Source organism: Rhinoraja longicauda, chromosome 11 (assembly GCF_053455715.1).
Source record: "Rhinoraja longicauda isolate Sanriku21f chromosome 11, sRhiLon1.1, whole genome shotgun sequence".
NCBI lineage: Eukaryota > Metazoa > Chordata > Chondrichthyes > Rajiformes > Arhynchobatidae > Rhinoraja > Rhinoraja longicauda.
In genome coordinates, this window is record NC_135963.1 from 28,183,169 (window position 1) to 28,197,545 (window position 14,377).

General features: G+C 38.9%; 1 protein-coding gene across 4 annotated transcripts in view; it reads left to right on the forward strand.

Annotated features, from left to right (window-relative positions):
• The window catches only part of spata6 (spermatogenesis associated 6), a 58,467-nt gene that overhangs the window by 16,746 nt on the left and 27,344 nt on the right, over positions 1-14,377 (forward strand). For 3 of the 4 annotated variants that reach the window (XM_078408570.1, XM_078408571.1, XM_078408569.1), the window contains 4 exons: positions 3,808-3,888; positions 5,904-6,188; positions 8,367-8,472; positions 13,747-13,793. In XM_078408570.1, coding sequence (XP_078264696.1) covers positions 3,808-3,888; positions 5,904-6,188; positions 8,367-8,472; positions 13,747-13,793 — 519 coding nt within the window. The remainder of the gene's footprint in view (positions 1-3,807; positions 3,889-5,903; positions 6,189-8,366; positions 8,473-13,746; positions 13,794-14,377) is intronic. The other variant, XM_078408572.1, reaches the window with a different exon arrangement.

The window sequence follows — 14,377 nt, forward strand, 5'->3', positions numbered from 1 at the left end:
ATTGAAGGCAAAGTTCAAGTTTATTATGTTCAGAAATGGTATGACTGCTGAAAGGGGCATTCTGTACTTTGCAACTAGTTTCAGCATCAAGTAATAACTTTAGGAATATCAGAATAGAAAAATAAAGTATTTATTTTGATATCATTGTTGCATAATGAGAGGGGTATATTCCTTTTTTCCTTTCTCTTTTTGTGCATTCCAGGGTGCAGAATTCAAATTATTTTGGCTAAGGGAGAGTTGATTTCCTGAACTTGCTCTCCAGAGATATATGATGTAAAAATTAGCAGCGGATGACTTTCAAGTGTGTGGATTCCCTGCCTAAAATTGGAACCAAGGCTAATCCAATGCCAATATCAACCGTTTTTGTTGCCTGTTGCCAAATTAGGCAGAACCTGGCTGTAGCATATGATACAGTACTTAGCTTTTGGAGTTTCTAGTGATCTAAACTGACCACTGGAAAATGCTCAAGTGGTCAAAACCGGAAGCTTGGGTTACCTGTGCTCATCTCCTCTGATTCACCACCCGCCTTGCCACAAAGGTTGCTTGCAGTTCAGCTTGGTGATGAGCTGGGATTCTGGGGAGCTAGCTCAGAATGTTCACTTGGTGAAACTACTGGGCTCTGATAGTCACTTCAGGATCTGGAAATCTATTGCACAAACCGGTCTCTGCCTGAGCTGTTCTTTGTTTAGCAAACTCATCTGAAAACTAAATCGCTGACAGTTATTTGAGAAATTATTCAGTGCACATAGGAAACATATTGCTAAAGTGAGTGTAGGTTAAGTGTAGACTGTCAGTTAAAATGTGTTTGAAAATTGTTTTTGACATTATTGCAAATTGAGCTATTAATATAATTGTGCTTGTATCAGCAGCACCACAACAATGCTATTGATGTCTGTGGCCTATAAATAGCTCTATAAATTAAGACGTTAATGATATTTTGAAGTGTTGGTTTCATGGATTTTACCTTTTTGGTAGACAGTGATTTGCATTAAAAAAATATTTTCAGAGGCATGTCTGATGCAATTCTTTGCATAAATATAGCAGTGATTGGAAGGCTGATGTAATTTCACAGGCAAGGTTTGAGACCTGACTGGAGTTGGCAGACTTGCATGACACTAAAAGCTTCATGCTGCATTGCCTTCAAAATTGTAGTTGAATTTTAAGGTTTATAGGGACCTGAAAGCCTAATTTCAATTATTTTAGCATCAGCTTGTAAAAGACATGTCATATCTCTTTTGTTTTGTCTGATATTGTAATAGTGGTTTGAGGAAAATGTTGTGTTATGTGGGCAGCATGATGGATTATATATGTGTATATAAATTGTATGTAAAATTTAGTTAGATTTTGTATTCATCAAATATTTTATTATAATAAACATTTCTTTGGTAGAAGATACAACTCACTCTTTTGTTATCGTGATATATTGATGAGGTATTTAAAATAATTTTTGAAAAAACAGTTTAATATCATTTGTTAAATAATTCTAATAATCAGCATATTCTATTTGTCATGATATAATTGCATGTTTGTGGCTGAATTATTTATGATATTTTAAGTTAATATTTGAAGCTTATTTAAACAACTTTCTTCAAAAACACATCTCTTTCAAGGATTAAATACTTATTAGCCAATAATGTGCATTTTCTCAAGTGTCAATAGTAATCTTGAAATTAGAGCATATTTTACACAATTTAAAAAACTTAGGTGTTGATGATAAAATTCAGCAAGCAAAGGGTTATTAGGCAAATTGAACTTGTCACGATTTAAGAATAGAGAATCTGAATTTAAATGAAATTGGGTCTGCAGAATATAGGATGAGGTATGTCAGCTCGGTTGGCATTTGAGTGGTCAAGTGTGGACATGACAGATATGGATGAGAATTCAACAGCAAATTAAAACTAGAGCAATGTTAAGGAATGGAAATTGAAAATTGTAGATGAAGTTGTCAGATGAGTCTCAACTTCACTAAGGGTGTCAGTGGTTATGGGGGGAAGGCAGGAGAATGGGGTTAGGAGGGAGTGATAGATCAGCCTTGGTTGAATGGCGGAGTAGACTTGATGAGCCGAATAGTCTAATTCTACTTATGATCACTTATGATCTTATGATGAGTAAGTGGCAAAGTACTAGTGTTCTGTACACACACAGCTATCTGAACTACACTTCTTCCCACCCGGTTCCCTGCAAAAAGTCTATCCCCTACTCCCAATTCTTCCGTCTATGCCGCATCTGCGCCAGGGATGAGGTGTTTCACACTAGGGCATCAGAGATGTCCACATTCTTCAGGAAACGGGGCTTCCCCTCTTCCATTATAGATGAGGCTCTCACTAGGGTCTCTTCTACATCCTGCAGCTCCGCTCTTGCTCCCCCTCCCCCCACTCGTAACAAGGACAGAATCCCCCTCGTTCTCACCTTCCACCCCACCAGGCAGCAGATCCAACAAATCATCCGCCAACATTTCCGTCACCTACAACGGGACCCCACCACTGGCCATATCTTCCCATCCCTTCCCCTTTCTGCGTTCCGTAGAGACCGTTCCCTCCGTAACTCCCTGGTCCACTCATTCCTTCCTACCCAAACCACCCCATCCCCGGGCACTTTCCCCTGCAACCGCACGAGATTCAACACCTGTCCCTTTACCTCCCCCCTCAACTCCATCCAAGGACCCTAACAGTCTTTCCAGGTGAGACAGAGGTTCACCTACACCTCCTCCAACCTCATCTATTGCATCCGCTGCTCCAGATGTCAACTTATTTACATTGGCGAAACCAAACGCAGGCTCGGCGATCGCTTCGCTCAACACCTGCGCTCGGTCCGCATTAACCAATCGGATCTCCCGGTGGCTGAGCACGTCAACTCCCCCTCCCATTCCCTTTCTGTCATGGGCCTCCTCCAGTGCCACAGTGAGTCCCACCGGAAATTGGAGGAACAGCACCTCATATTTCGCCTGGGCAGCTTGCAGCCCAGTGGTATGAACATTGACTTCTCCAACTTTAGATAGTTCCTCTGTCCCTCTCTTCCCCTCCCACTTCCCAGATCTCCCACTGTCTCCCTGTCTCCACCTATATCCTTCCTTTGTTCCGCCCCCCTGACATCAGTCTGAAGAAGGGTCTCGACCCGAAACGTCGCCCATTCCTTCTCTCCTGAGATGCTGCCTGACCTGCTGAGTTACTCCAGCATTTTGTGAATAAATACCTTCGATTTGTACCAGCATCTGCAGTTATGTTCTTACAGTGTTCTGTATTAAAATCGTTGCCCTCATGTGTCTTAATCTAAAAGTCTGGAAAGCTATAGAGAAACAGCACTACATGATTTTCAGGGATTTTCCACCAAAGTTAATAGTATGATTAGAAGAGTCCTTGCCGAATTTCATTCCTGTCATTTTCTGAGTGCAAATATTTATTCAGCCTCAATTCAGTGGCAAAGAAATTGCATTTACATATCCATGTAATTAGATTCTCAGGAAATCGCACCTGTTTTGATATACAAATAATTGATTTAAAAGTGAATTTGTGTGACATAATAGGCAGAAATGGCAGCTAAATAAGGTCCCAAAAATTAAGATGACATAATTAGTTGTATATGTATTTAGTGGAGTTAGAGAGAGGAATACTGAATGACATTGAAAGAGTATTTATCTCTAGAAATAATAGTGTTACAGACTGAGTTACAGTCAGTACATGATTTTCTGTAATTGAACAATTTATTAAAAAAGCATCATTGCAGAAATTATGATTACATATGTCATATGATACTATGTGAGAGATGTAGATTTTAGTTTCTGATGTTATTTGGTCTTTTCTCCTGCAGGGTATAGCACCCCGACTAGAATTCTCAACAACTTCAATTATCAAAGAATGCCCTCTCAACTCAACACACATAGAATATGAGGTGAGCTTCACATTGATTAATTGTATTATGGCTAAAAATAATCGTATTTGTTCCATTTAAAAAAAAATAGTATTTATGTGTCTGGTCGGCTATATTTCTAGTCAATGAGGACACAAGCCACGCGAGTTGTACAGAAGTTATAATTGGAAAAGATGTAAACATTGCTTAAAGTGTTTTGGATACTGCTCCTGTCCATTGTGTGTTATGTCCTTCTATTTAAAATAGTTATTTCCTTAATTCTTATTTGGTTTTTTTCTGTCGCACATCATATGAATGATTTTTGAAACCAGATTTGGAGGGCGCTATTAGATTTAGCGGAATCTATTTCTTGTGCTGCCAAGCACTTAGGGGATTTTGCAGAAAACTCCCTAAGTGGACTGGATTTTGCAGGAAATTGAACTCACCTTGGAGTTTTGTGGTGGTGCACCAGGTTGCAGACCATGCTGGTCAGACATATCAAAAGGAGTTCTCCTCCTCCAATGCTATCGACAAAGAAGAACCACTATTAAAAATTAAAGGAAGTGTTGGTGTAGTTTGATCAGTTCCAATTATTTGATTTTACTTGAATGTTTTTGAGGATTTTGGTTGAATATATTTTCTTCATTTTAATTTTTAAGTCTAACAGTTTGTTCATTAATACTTCTGGAATATTTTTGTATGTCAGACAATTGATTGTTAACAGACTCGATAGCCATCTGTCAAAGATCTTCTTTCTCAGCAGTTTTGTGGTGGGGCTTGGGACTTGTTCTGCCTCCCAAATGACAGGATTTATATGCAAAGGTCACTTTAGTCCACCAAGTTGCCATTTGAGAGATTGACAACATGCAGATGGTTGACCACTGAGGGCCTTTGTACATAGAATCTCCAACCATGCAGTGTTAACTATCTCGGCTTCCATAAACGAAACCCAAGAACAAATTTGCAACTTGATCCAAACTAAAAAATGAAATGAAAATGTAAAACATTTACAGACTTCAAGGCATCTCAGGAAGGACCAAGCAGCTACAAATGGGTCTGATCATGAAAGTTGTGCTGATTTGGATATCATGGAATTCCTTGCTATCTTCCAGAAAGCTTTTAAAATGGATTTTTGAGGACCAAGATGGTGAAGAATAGGACTTTAATTCTGTTAGAAAAAGTTAACAAGAGAAAATGGACAAGTTAATGACCAATAAGGAAGTACGGATTTCTTGAATGTCCCCACTTTCAGAGCCGAGAGCTGTACCAGAATAAGGATTGAAGCTAATTCAATTATGTTCATTCAAACATTTACAATTTGTTGTGCTGTTGTTCCATTTCAATAACTAAAGTCATAGTGATACAGTGTGGAAACAGGCCCTTCGGCCTAACTTGCCCACACCGGCCAACATGTCCCTGCTACACTAGTCCCATGTGCCTACGTTTGGTCCATATCCCTCCAAACCTGTCCTATCCATGTACTCTCCTAATTCCCACACTGGCCTGGCTGCTCTTGGCCTCCTCCACTGCCAGGTTGAGGCTAAATGCAAATTAGAGGAACAGCATCTCTTATGCTTCGGTAGTGTACAATCCAATAGCATAAATATTAAATTCTTTAATTTCAGGTAACCTGTTCCTCCTCAGTCCTTCCATCAACCCAGATCTTCCCACACATTCCTGTTGAATATGTTTTTTACTTTTGGAAATAGTAACCCTCAGTCAAGTTTTCCATGAAATGTAAAGTAAAAGCATTTTTAGTTACTTTTATTTTTCTGCTAATGTAATTCTATTGTCAAATTATACGGTAAATCTTCGCAAATGCAATTAAGATGCTTCATGATTTACTAAGGCAGCACTTATTATTACTGTCTCAAATTCTATTTTCCTCATTTCTGTGATGTCTTGATTTTGAGTGAAAGCCTAAAATATTTATGTGTCCACATTTCCCTCTTTTTTGAAGATTGTAAACAGAGTGTTATAGGTTTGATAGACATCTATAGCGTATTGTGATGTTATTTTTTATTTATTAATGTCACTGTGAAAAATATTTTTTTTAGGAGGATAATATGAAGTTTGAACCACAGAACTCTCCAGTCAGGCAATCCATGACAAAATCATCTAAGAGAAAAACTTGCTGTGCTGAATGCCCAAGAAAACTCAGCAAATATAACCGCTACAAGGAACCCACAATAGCTTCTAGGACACGGTCTCCATCACCATATACTAAACGACGAATGGCAGCACTCTCAGAGGATGCGAATCAGAGACTTGCACACTTAAATCTGGGACCTTATCAATTTAAAAAGGAAACGGATAGCACACCTCCATTTGTAATAAGACACGTATGTGATCATAATTAGCTATTAACAATGTTATGGCAAAAGGACAAAAGGAATTGTATAGTACAGAAATGGGCCCTTTGGCCCACCTCATCCATTCCGATCTTTTCGCCCGGCTTTACTAATCACATTCGTCCTCATTAGCTGTGTATCCTGTATCTTGCCTATTTAAATGCCTGTTTAAATGTCGTTTAGGGTTTGCAATTATCTTCTAGTAGTACATTCCAGATATAAATCACTCTCTGTAAATGCAGCTTTTTCCTCAAACCCCTTTAAAATGCCTTCCTCTCACCTTGATATTATGTCCTCTTGTTTTTGAGACCTTTGACATGGGAAAATAATTCAGAATATCTATCCTGTCCATACCTCTGAGAATTTTATCTATCTCCATGAGACCACATTTCAGCCGTCTTTGATCCAGGGAAAACAAGAACAACCTAATATATCTCTTCCCATAATTAAAGTACCACAATCCAGGAAGAATCCAGGTGAATCTCCTCTGCACTCTCTCCAGCATAATGGAGATTGCTGCTTGCTGCCTTCTTAAAAATGATCACTGAATATAAATTAAAACGGAGACATATTTTAAAATTTGGAAATAAAAGGTTAGGATTTTGGAAAAAAACTGCTCAATGTGCTAATTTGAGAGCGTCTATTTCACAACAATCTAATTACAGATTGATCAATTGCAAGTGATGGACATTAACTTGATGGTTCTTGGTTTATGAATAAAATAGGAGCTTCCAAAAAAAAAATCAATATGCACTTGGAATCTGTTTAGTCCTTCACTTATGCATAGGTTTTCTTTTTGTTATTGCCATCTGAGAAAATATTTACCACCATTTACCAAGGCTAACCTCTGATTAAAATTTGAGTGAATTCAATCCAGCTTTTATAAAATGGCCTCTGTACTTCACAGTGTGGATTGTGCAGAGCGAATAGATGATCACAACTCATTATATGTGCCAACCAAGTTTTATCCTAAATATGAGTCAGGCTTGCAAAATAGAGATCTGGGTTCTGCAGTTAGCATGAGGTAACAGTACTCACTGCTGATCGTAATTATAAACTTGTATACTTACCTTCAGTGATCTTACTAACAAAATCCTGGACAAAATGTTCCTCAGGGCTATTGTTTCACATGGTTTTAAACAAAACATTGTGTGCCGCAGTCAAGTAGCCCTAACCAAAAATTAAAAATGGGCATACCCCCAACGTCAGCCTGAATTGTTAAGAGAGAGATAGTGGTATTTCAAATTTAAAAAATATATAAATATTTCCCTAAACAGTAATTAGCAAGCCATTAAAATTTAAAAAATGTCCAGAAAATAATGTAAAATGTCTTCAAATTAACACTAATTAAAATCTGTTGTTTTTGTCTTTTTGAGCCATTCTTTCCCCATTAAAATGCTTTTCTGTCGTGGGAAAGCTCTCCTTGTGTCTCTCTGGAGAAATTCATCAACAGAGTTAAATAGTAGAAGTTTATTATAAAGTCAGCCTCTATGTCGATCCCTGTGCTGATTTTACTGTTGGAGTCCAGTCTGCAGTGTTGCATTAAATCATTGAGGCAGCTTCATGATTTTTTGCATTAACCATGAAAATGTGGTAATCCCAAAGTTACTGTCAGTTTTACAGAGTAATAGGACCTAATGCCAGTAATTCTGCTTGCATTGCCCACTTAAAATCCAGAGCATTGTCTTAATGTTTTGCCTTCCTCTTGGATCATTAGAACTGGTGGCTCTGTGTTAAAAGCTAGAGGTTTATTTACAAAGATTGAACACAAAATCTCAGATGATACTGCAGTAAATTATTAAGATTGTGCTGCAATGTAGAAGATGTTACCTTTTCGAGAAAATGTACCTGTTTAGTTTGAATTAAAAGATACCGAACAGCTATTTGAAGAAAATGTTATGCTGTTCCAGCTAACATTTATGCTTCAACCAATTCTATCAATGTAACTTAACTGGCCTTTCAACACTGAGATGCTATCTCTATTTTCCAATACAATTGGTCTATGAGTGGATTGCCAAAGTATTGATTGATAGTAATTGACAATACTTTATAGTATTCTTTGGGTAAAAGGATTGGATTTGGTATGCAAATCTGTATTTGCTTCTAAAAATATATAAATAAATGTAAAATGGTACTGTATTTTCAATTCAATTTTTGTTTGCATTTCAGTTTGATCATAAGTTGTTGCCCACTGATGATTTTGGCCTAACCACATCTCTTTCTTCTAAACCAAGTTTTCAAAAGAATTGGCCTCTGGGTTCATCATTTGGTGATGGTAGGAGCAAACCTTCTTTATTTTAATTTTTTGTATAACGTTTTGTAGGTTAATTATTATTGTATTTTGTTATACCCACGTTACTCAGTAGATAAGAATCTAGAATATTGAAACTTCAGTTAGCCAGGGATTTAAGAATTTATCTGTTGTGGGTTGGCTAATATCTTGCCTTGGTTGTACCATTGTGGTAATGTTAAACTAGCCATGAAAATTAAATCGTTCTGAGAATCCCATGAAGCTAGAATCCAAAAAAGATGGCTTAATAAATTATCACAATGAGGGCATCAGCAAAGGTGCACTTATAGGTCAGAACACAGAATAATTAATGCAACATTTTAAAATATAATATTATAGATCATTTCTAATTGATATTGCAACATGCATTAGAGTTCATTTTGATTCAGTTAATATAAAGTTAATACAGAATTGTACAGTCTCCAAAGAGATGATGCAAGCATTATTCTGAATGATTAACAAACTTTCAATACAGATATACTGGCTCTGGTGAAACAGAGTTAGAGTGCCCTTGAGCAGTCAATGACCCTTGTAAATTACTTTAACCTGCTTATTTCTAAAGTTAAGCTGATATTGTCAACCTTGCTCTTTGCTGTGTCAGCACAAACAACCCTGCCCTGGGCAGATGGTTTTAATATATGTGTATGTGGTTCCTCACCCTTTAACTTGAAAGATGCCTAATAAACCCAAAACTTATTTTCTTGCCAATTCTACATATTACAAGTGACCTCAAGCAATTTGGTCAATCATGGAAACTAAATTAGTTTGCTGTTTTTGCAAAAATAGCACATGAAATGATTATTTTAGGCTGGGAGCAATCTCTGGAGATCCTTCATTGTTTGAGAACATCCTGCAAAGCAAAGCTGAGCATTTACCAAATTAATTTGCTCATGGCAAAATAAGAGCCAGCAATGCAGAAGTTGATAGTTTCCTGGTTTTAATATTTTTATTCACTTTGATTTAAATGGAGATTCAAAAAGCTCAGCGCAGTTGCCAGGATCAGGTGACCTTATCATTGAAGGGAGCTTCGGATGACGAAAAGTGTTTTATCAGCAACTACTTTGACTGATTTTTATTTTGACCTTTTTGACATACTTCATAGAATTTAGAATGTAGAACATAGAACAGTCCCTTGAGCCCACAATGTTTGTTAGTTCAACTAATCTCCTCTGTCTGCATGTGATCCAGATCTCTCCATTTCCTGTATATCCACATCCATCCATTCCCTGCATATTAATCTGAAAGCCTCTTAAATACTACTATCGTATCTGGCTCCATTAGCACCCCTGACAGTGTATTCCAGACACCCACAACTCACTATGTAAAATAAAAAAAAAGTGCCCCGCATATCTCCTTTAAACTTCACCCTTTCTCATCTTAAAACTGTGCCCTCTAGTTTTTAATATATCCATCCTGGGAAAAGGTTTCCGACTGTCTCCCCTATTTATGTCTCTCATAATATTTATACTTCCATCAGGACTCCCAGCAGCCTCCATTGCTCTAGAGAAAAAATCCAAGTTTGTCCAACCTGTTATAACTAACATTCACCAATCCAGGCAGCATTCTGGCATTCTGGTAAACCTGCATCCTCTCAAAAGCCTCCATATCCTTACTGTAATGGGTTGACCAGAACTGCATGCTATACTCTATGGGCGGCCTAACCAAAGTCCTATAAAGCTGCGACATGACTCCCTGACTCTTATACTCAGTGCACCAACTGATGAAGACAAGCATATCATATGTCTTTTTTATTACTCTATATGTACACTACCTGTCATTTTTCTGTCAGCATGAGATTTTTGGCAATTTTCAGAACCTTTCTTGCCCTCGGCCTGCAGTTAGGGTGTATTACAGTTCCCACGTACATTCATCTTGCATGTCACTATTACGGAGGAAGGCTACACAACAATGGTGGATCAGTAAGTGCCTCATTTTAGTTGGCCATTGAACCTATGACATGACAACAAATCAATCCCCATAGATCCAAATTAATAATCAACAATAAGACACCAGCATCAGGAATGCACTCCTGCTGCATGACATTAGCTTAAATAAAGAACATTAATACTTTTGTTTGTTTACATTAATAATATATATTATTGGCCTGAACTTGTTTGGAGACAACATTGTTATTTGGACTCGAATAACTGCAACTGCTGAAATCTTGAGCAAAACACAAAGGAGTAACTCAGTGGATCAGGCAGCATCTGAGGAGCGAATGGATAGGTGATGTTTCGGGTTGGGACCCTTCTTTAGACTGATTGCATTAGGGGAGAGAAAGCTACAATAGAAATGGGGGCAGACAAACCTTGGCTAATCACAGGTGAACAAGGGTGATGGAAGTTTCATTGGCAGATGGATGGACAAAGGCTGAGATGAAAAGTAGATGTGTCAGTTAAGGAGAGAACGGGGAGGGGGGAAGTGAGGAAGTGGGGCATGATAGTGGGAGGTGGGTGTGCACAGGTGTGGGGCACAGGAAAGAGAGAGGGGGAAGGGGGGGTTGTTACTTAATATTGGAGAATTCTTTATTCATACTGTTGGGTTGTAAGCCACCCAAATGGAATATGTAGTGCTGTTCCTGCAGTTTGTGTGGCCAAGGAGTAGGCCCAGGAGGGAAAGGTCAATATGGGGATGGGAGTTAAAACTAGCAACCGGGAGATCCATCGGGATTTGGCAGAACAACCATAAGGTTTCGGCAAAACAGTTGCCCAGTCCACGCTTGGTCTCTCCAACATAAAGGAGGTCTCATCGAGAGCACTAAATACAGTAGATGAGGTTTGAAGTGTTACATATGAACCTCTATTTCACCTAGAAGGGCTGCTGGATCCCTGAGTGGAGGTGAGGGAGGAGGTGTAGGGACAGGTGTTAAATCTCATATGGTTGCAGAGGAAATACCTGGGAGGAGGCAGTTTGGGTTGGAAGGAATGAGTCAAGCAAGTGGTCTCTGTGGAAAGGGATGGGGATAGGATGCTTGATGGTGGGATCATGTTGAAGGTGGCGGAAATGGTGGAGAACGATGTAATGAGAAAAAGGGTCCTGATCCGAAGTGTGACCTATCCATTCCCTGCACAGATGCTACCTGACTTGCTGAGTTACTCCAGTGCTTTGTGTTTTGTTATTTGGACTTTTCAACTGCTCATTTATATAATCCAAATTTTCTGGTATTTAGCCTCCTCTGTGGTATGTTGCTGTCAGTGCTGGATTAATGACCAGTTTTACAAGGCTTAGCCTGCAGATCAACCACACGTAACTGAGCAGAAATGCAATTAATCAGATGAAGATATGGAACTAGGAGTAATCTGAGCTGTAACTTCTGAAATCAGTGCAATTAATTTATTTAAATTAAAAACTTAAACAACTCTAAAAATAATTGTAAAAGTTAATCTCTGATTTCTGTACATTCTCATCACATGTGCTTTATCAGTTTTCATGCAGAACCTTGAAATGGGCAGTGTAGGTAATAGTGGGCTCGCAACTAATGACTAATCAGTTTCATCAACTTCACCATTAAGTTCTATCCTGCCCTCAAATTCACTAGGCCCATTTTGGACCCCACTTTCCTCTTTGATCTCAGTCACCGTCTCATGAGACAAACTATCCACGACAATTAGTACAAATCCCACTAACTCACACAGCTATCTAAGATACACCTCCCCCCACTCTGCCTCTTCTATGGATGCCATCGCTTTCTCTCAGTTTCTCGGTCTCTGCGCCATTTTTACTTAAGATGAGGCTTTCCATTAAGAACATCTAAGATGGCCTTCTTTGTCAGGAAACTGGAATTCCCCCCCCTTGCCCAAATGTGGTTAATGAAAATCTCACCACCATATCTTTCATTTTCCGCATTTTTTAATCTCACCCCACTTCCTCCCCCAGATAACAGAGTAGAGATCCCATTGTCCTTACCTTTTCATCCCACCGATCCCCTCATCTAGCTCTTTTTTTTAAACATTTCTGTCAGCAACAATGTGATTGCACCACAAATCACCTCTTCTACCCACTTCTATATGCTTTCTGAAGGGACACTCTCAATTATTCCCTGGTTTGCTCAACCATCCCCACCCATTCCTCCCCATCTCAAGGCACTTTGTCCTGCGTGTAACACCTATCCCTACGTCTCCTCCATCATTATTGCCTAAGGACCTATTCAGCCTTTCCAGGTGAGATAGAGATTCACTTGCATGTCTTGCAACCTCTTCTCCATTGGTGGGACCAAGTGCAGACTGGACGACGGTTTGCTGAGCACCTGTGTTCCAGCTGCCATGTCTATCCAGAGCTCCCTGTTGTAGGTAACTTTAATTCCTCTTCCATTACCAAAACCGTGTTGTCTGCCCTTGGTTCCTCCACTACCAAGGGTGGTCAAATGCAATTCTGAAATTTTAGAAAAACTGCTTCCCCACTATCTTTTTATCTATCCAGATCCACTCATAAACACCCTGTTTCAGTAACCTACCCCCTGCAGCCCCCATCACCTAGTTTCTTTCCCCCCCTCCCCTGATTCCCATCCCCCCTTATCCCCCCACCCGATAGCTGACCATTTCATTTGCACCAGAGCCATATATAGAAATATAGGACAACAAGATGTGGGGATTGAGAATCCAGCAGAACATGAAGGATTCATGAGAGGGCCCCTTTAACTGCCAGGCAAGCAATGTGTGGTTTGAGGTTTTGTGATTAGGCGTTCTGCCAAATGACTGAGAGTCATCTCAGGGAATTAGCCCAGATAAATCACTATCTCGTTCACAGTAGAACCTCCAGGATACTCTATGCGAACCACTGCTTGATTGACTTGTGCTGAAGATGTTTTTCCACAGAATTTTTTTATGAACAGCTGATGCAGCATTTTCCAACCAATAGAAATGTTCCATTGAAATGAGGCCAGGGCCATCACAACACTGGGTTCAGATGGAACTCAGCATGTAGTCACTCTTGACTACACTCTTGTGCACTTGGGCTCTGTACACAGCTTGATGTAGTCCCAAGCAAAGCTGACCATCAAAGTTTCTCTGGAGACTTGTACATCATATCTCCAGAAATGTGGAACCATTTTGGATCTCCAGATGAAATGGTAGATTTCATGGTAGGAGCCAGGTATGGGCCACAAATTTATTGTGTATAGCAATAAGGAGAGCACCTTGCATGAGATGACTCGATTCTTCTCTTAACAATGGGAATTACACAATGCAAATTTGTGTTATAAACATATTTTGGAGTTTTTTTGCAAGAATTAGCAGTCATTATATCTTCTTTGTTTTTCAGATCCATCACTGTGTGGAAGCTACAGACCCAACAAGACTTCAGTAAATGTATTTTTTTTTTTTAATTTAAAATTTTCCTGCAAACTGTGCACATAATTTGTAACGATTGATTTAGTTTATGGTACACGAGCCTGTTAGTCTAATATTGAAGGTCATGAAAAACTGGTGTCAATTAATTTTCATCTTTATATTAATTATCTCTTCAACTGTTCTTAACGTGGATAGGAAACATCTGCTTCATTAGAAATGTTTAAATATGGATATTTTATTTGGAGCCTCCTCCAAACAAAAAATCTGTTATTATGTTTGTTTCAGTTTAATTCTATTTATATTCAGTTTCTTATGTCTTATTCATGCTCACTCGGTTGCTTAAGTGAGCTAGTCTCACTTGCTTTGCACCTAATCCATATCCATCTAAACCTTCCCTATCTATATACTTGTCAAAGTGTCTTTTAAATGTCTGAATTGTACCGTCACTACCGCTTCCTCTGGCAGCTCCTTTCAAGTATGCACCACCCTCCGTGTGAAAATATTACTTCTCGCGCCCCTTTTAAATCTTCTCCCTCTCACCTTAAATCTATGCCATCTAGTTTTTGACTCCCGTACCTTGGGGAAAAGGACTGGCTTGTCAC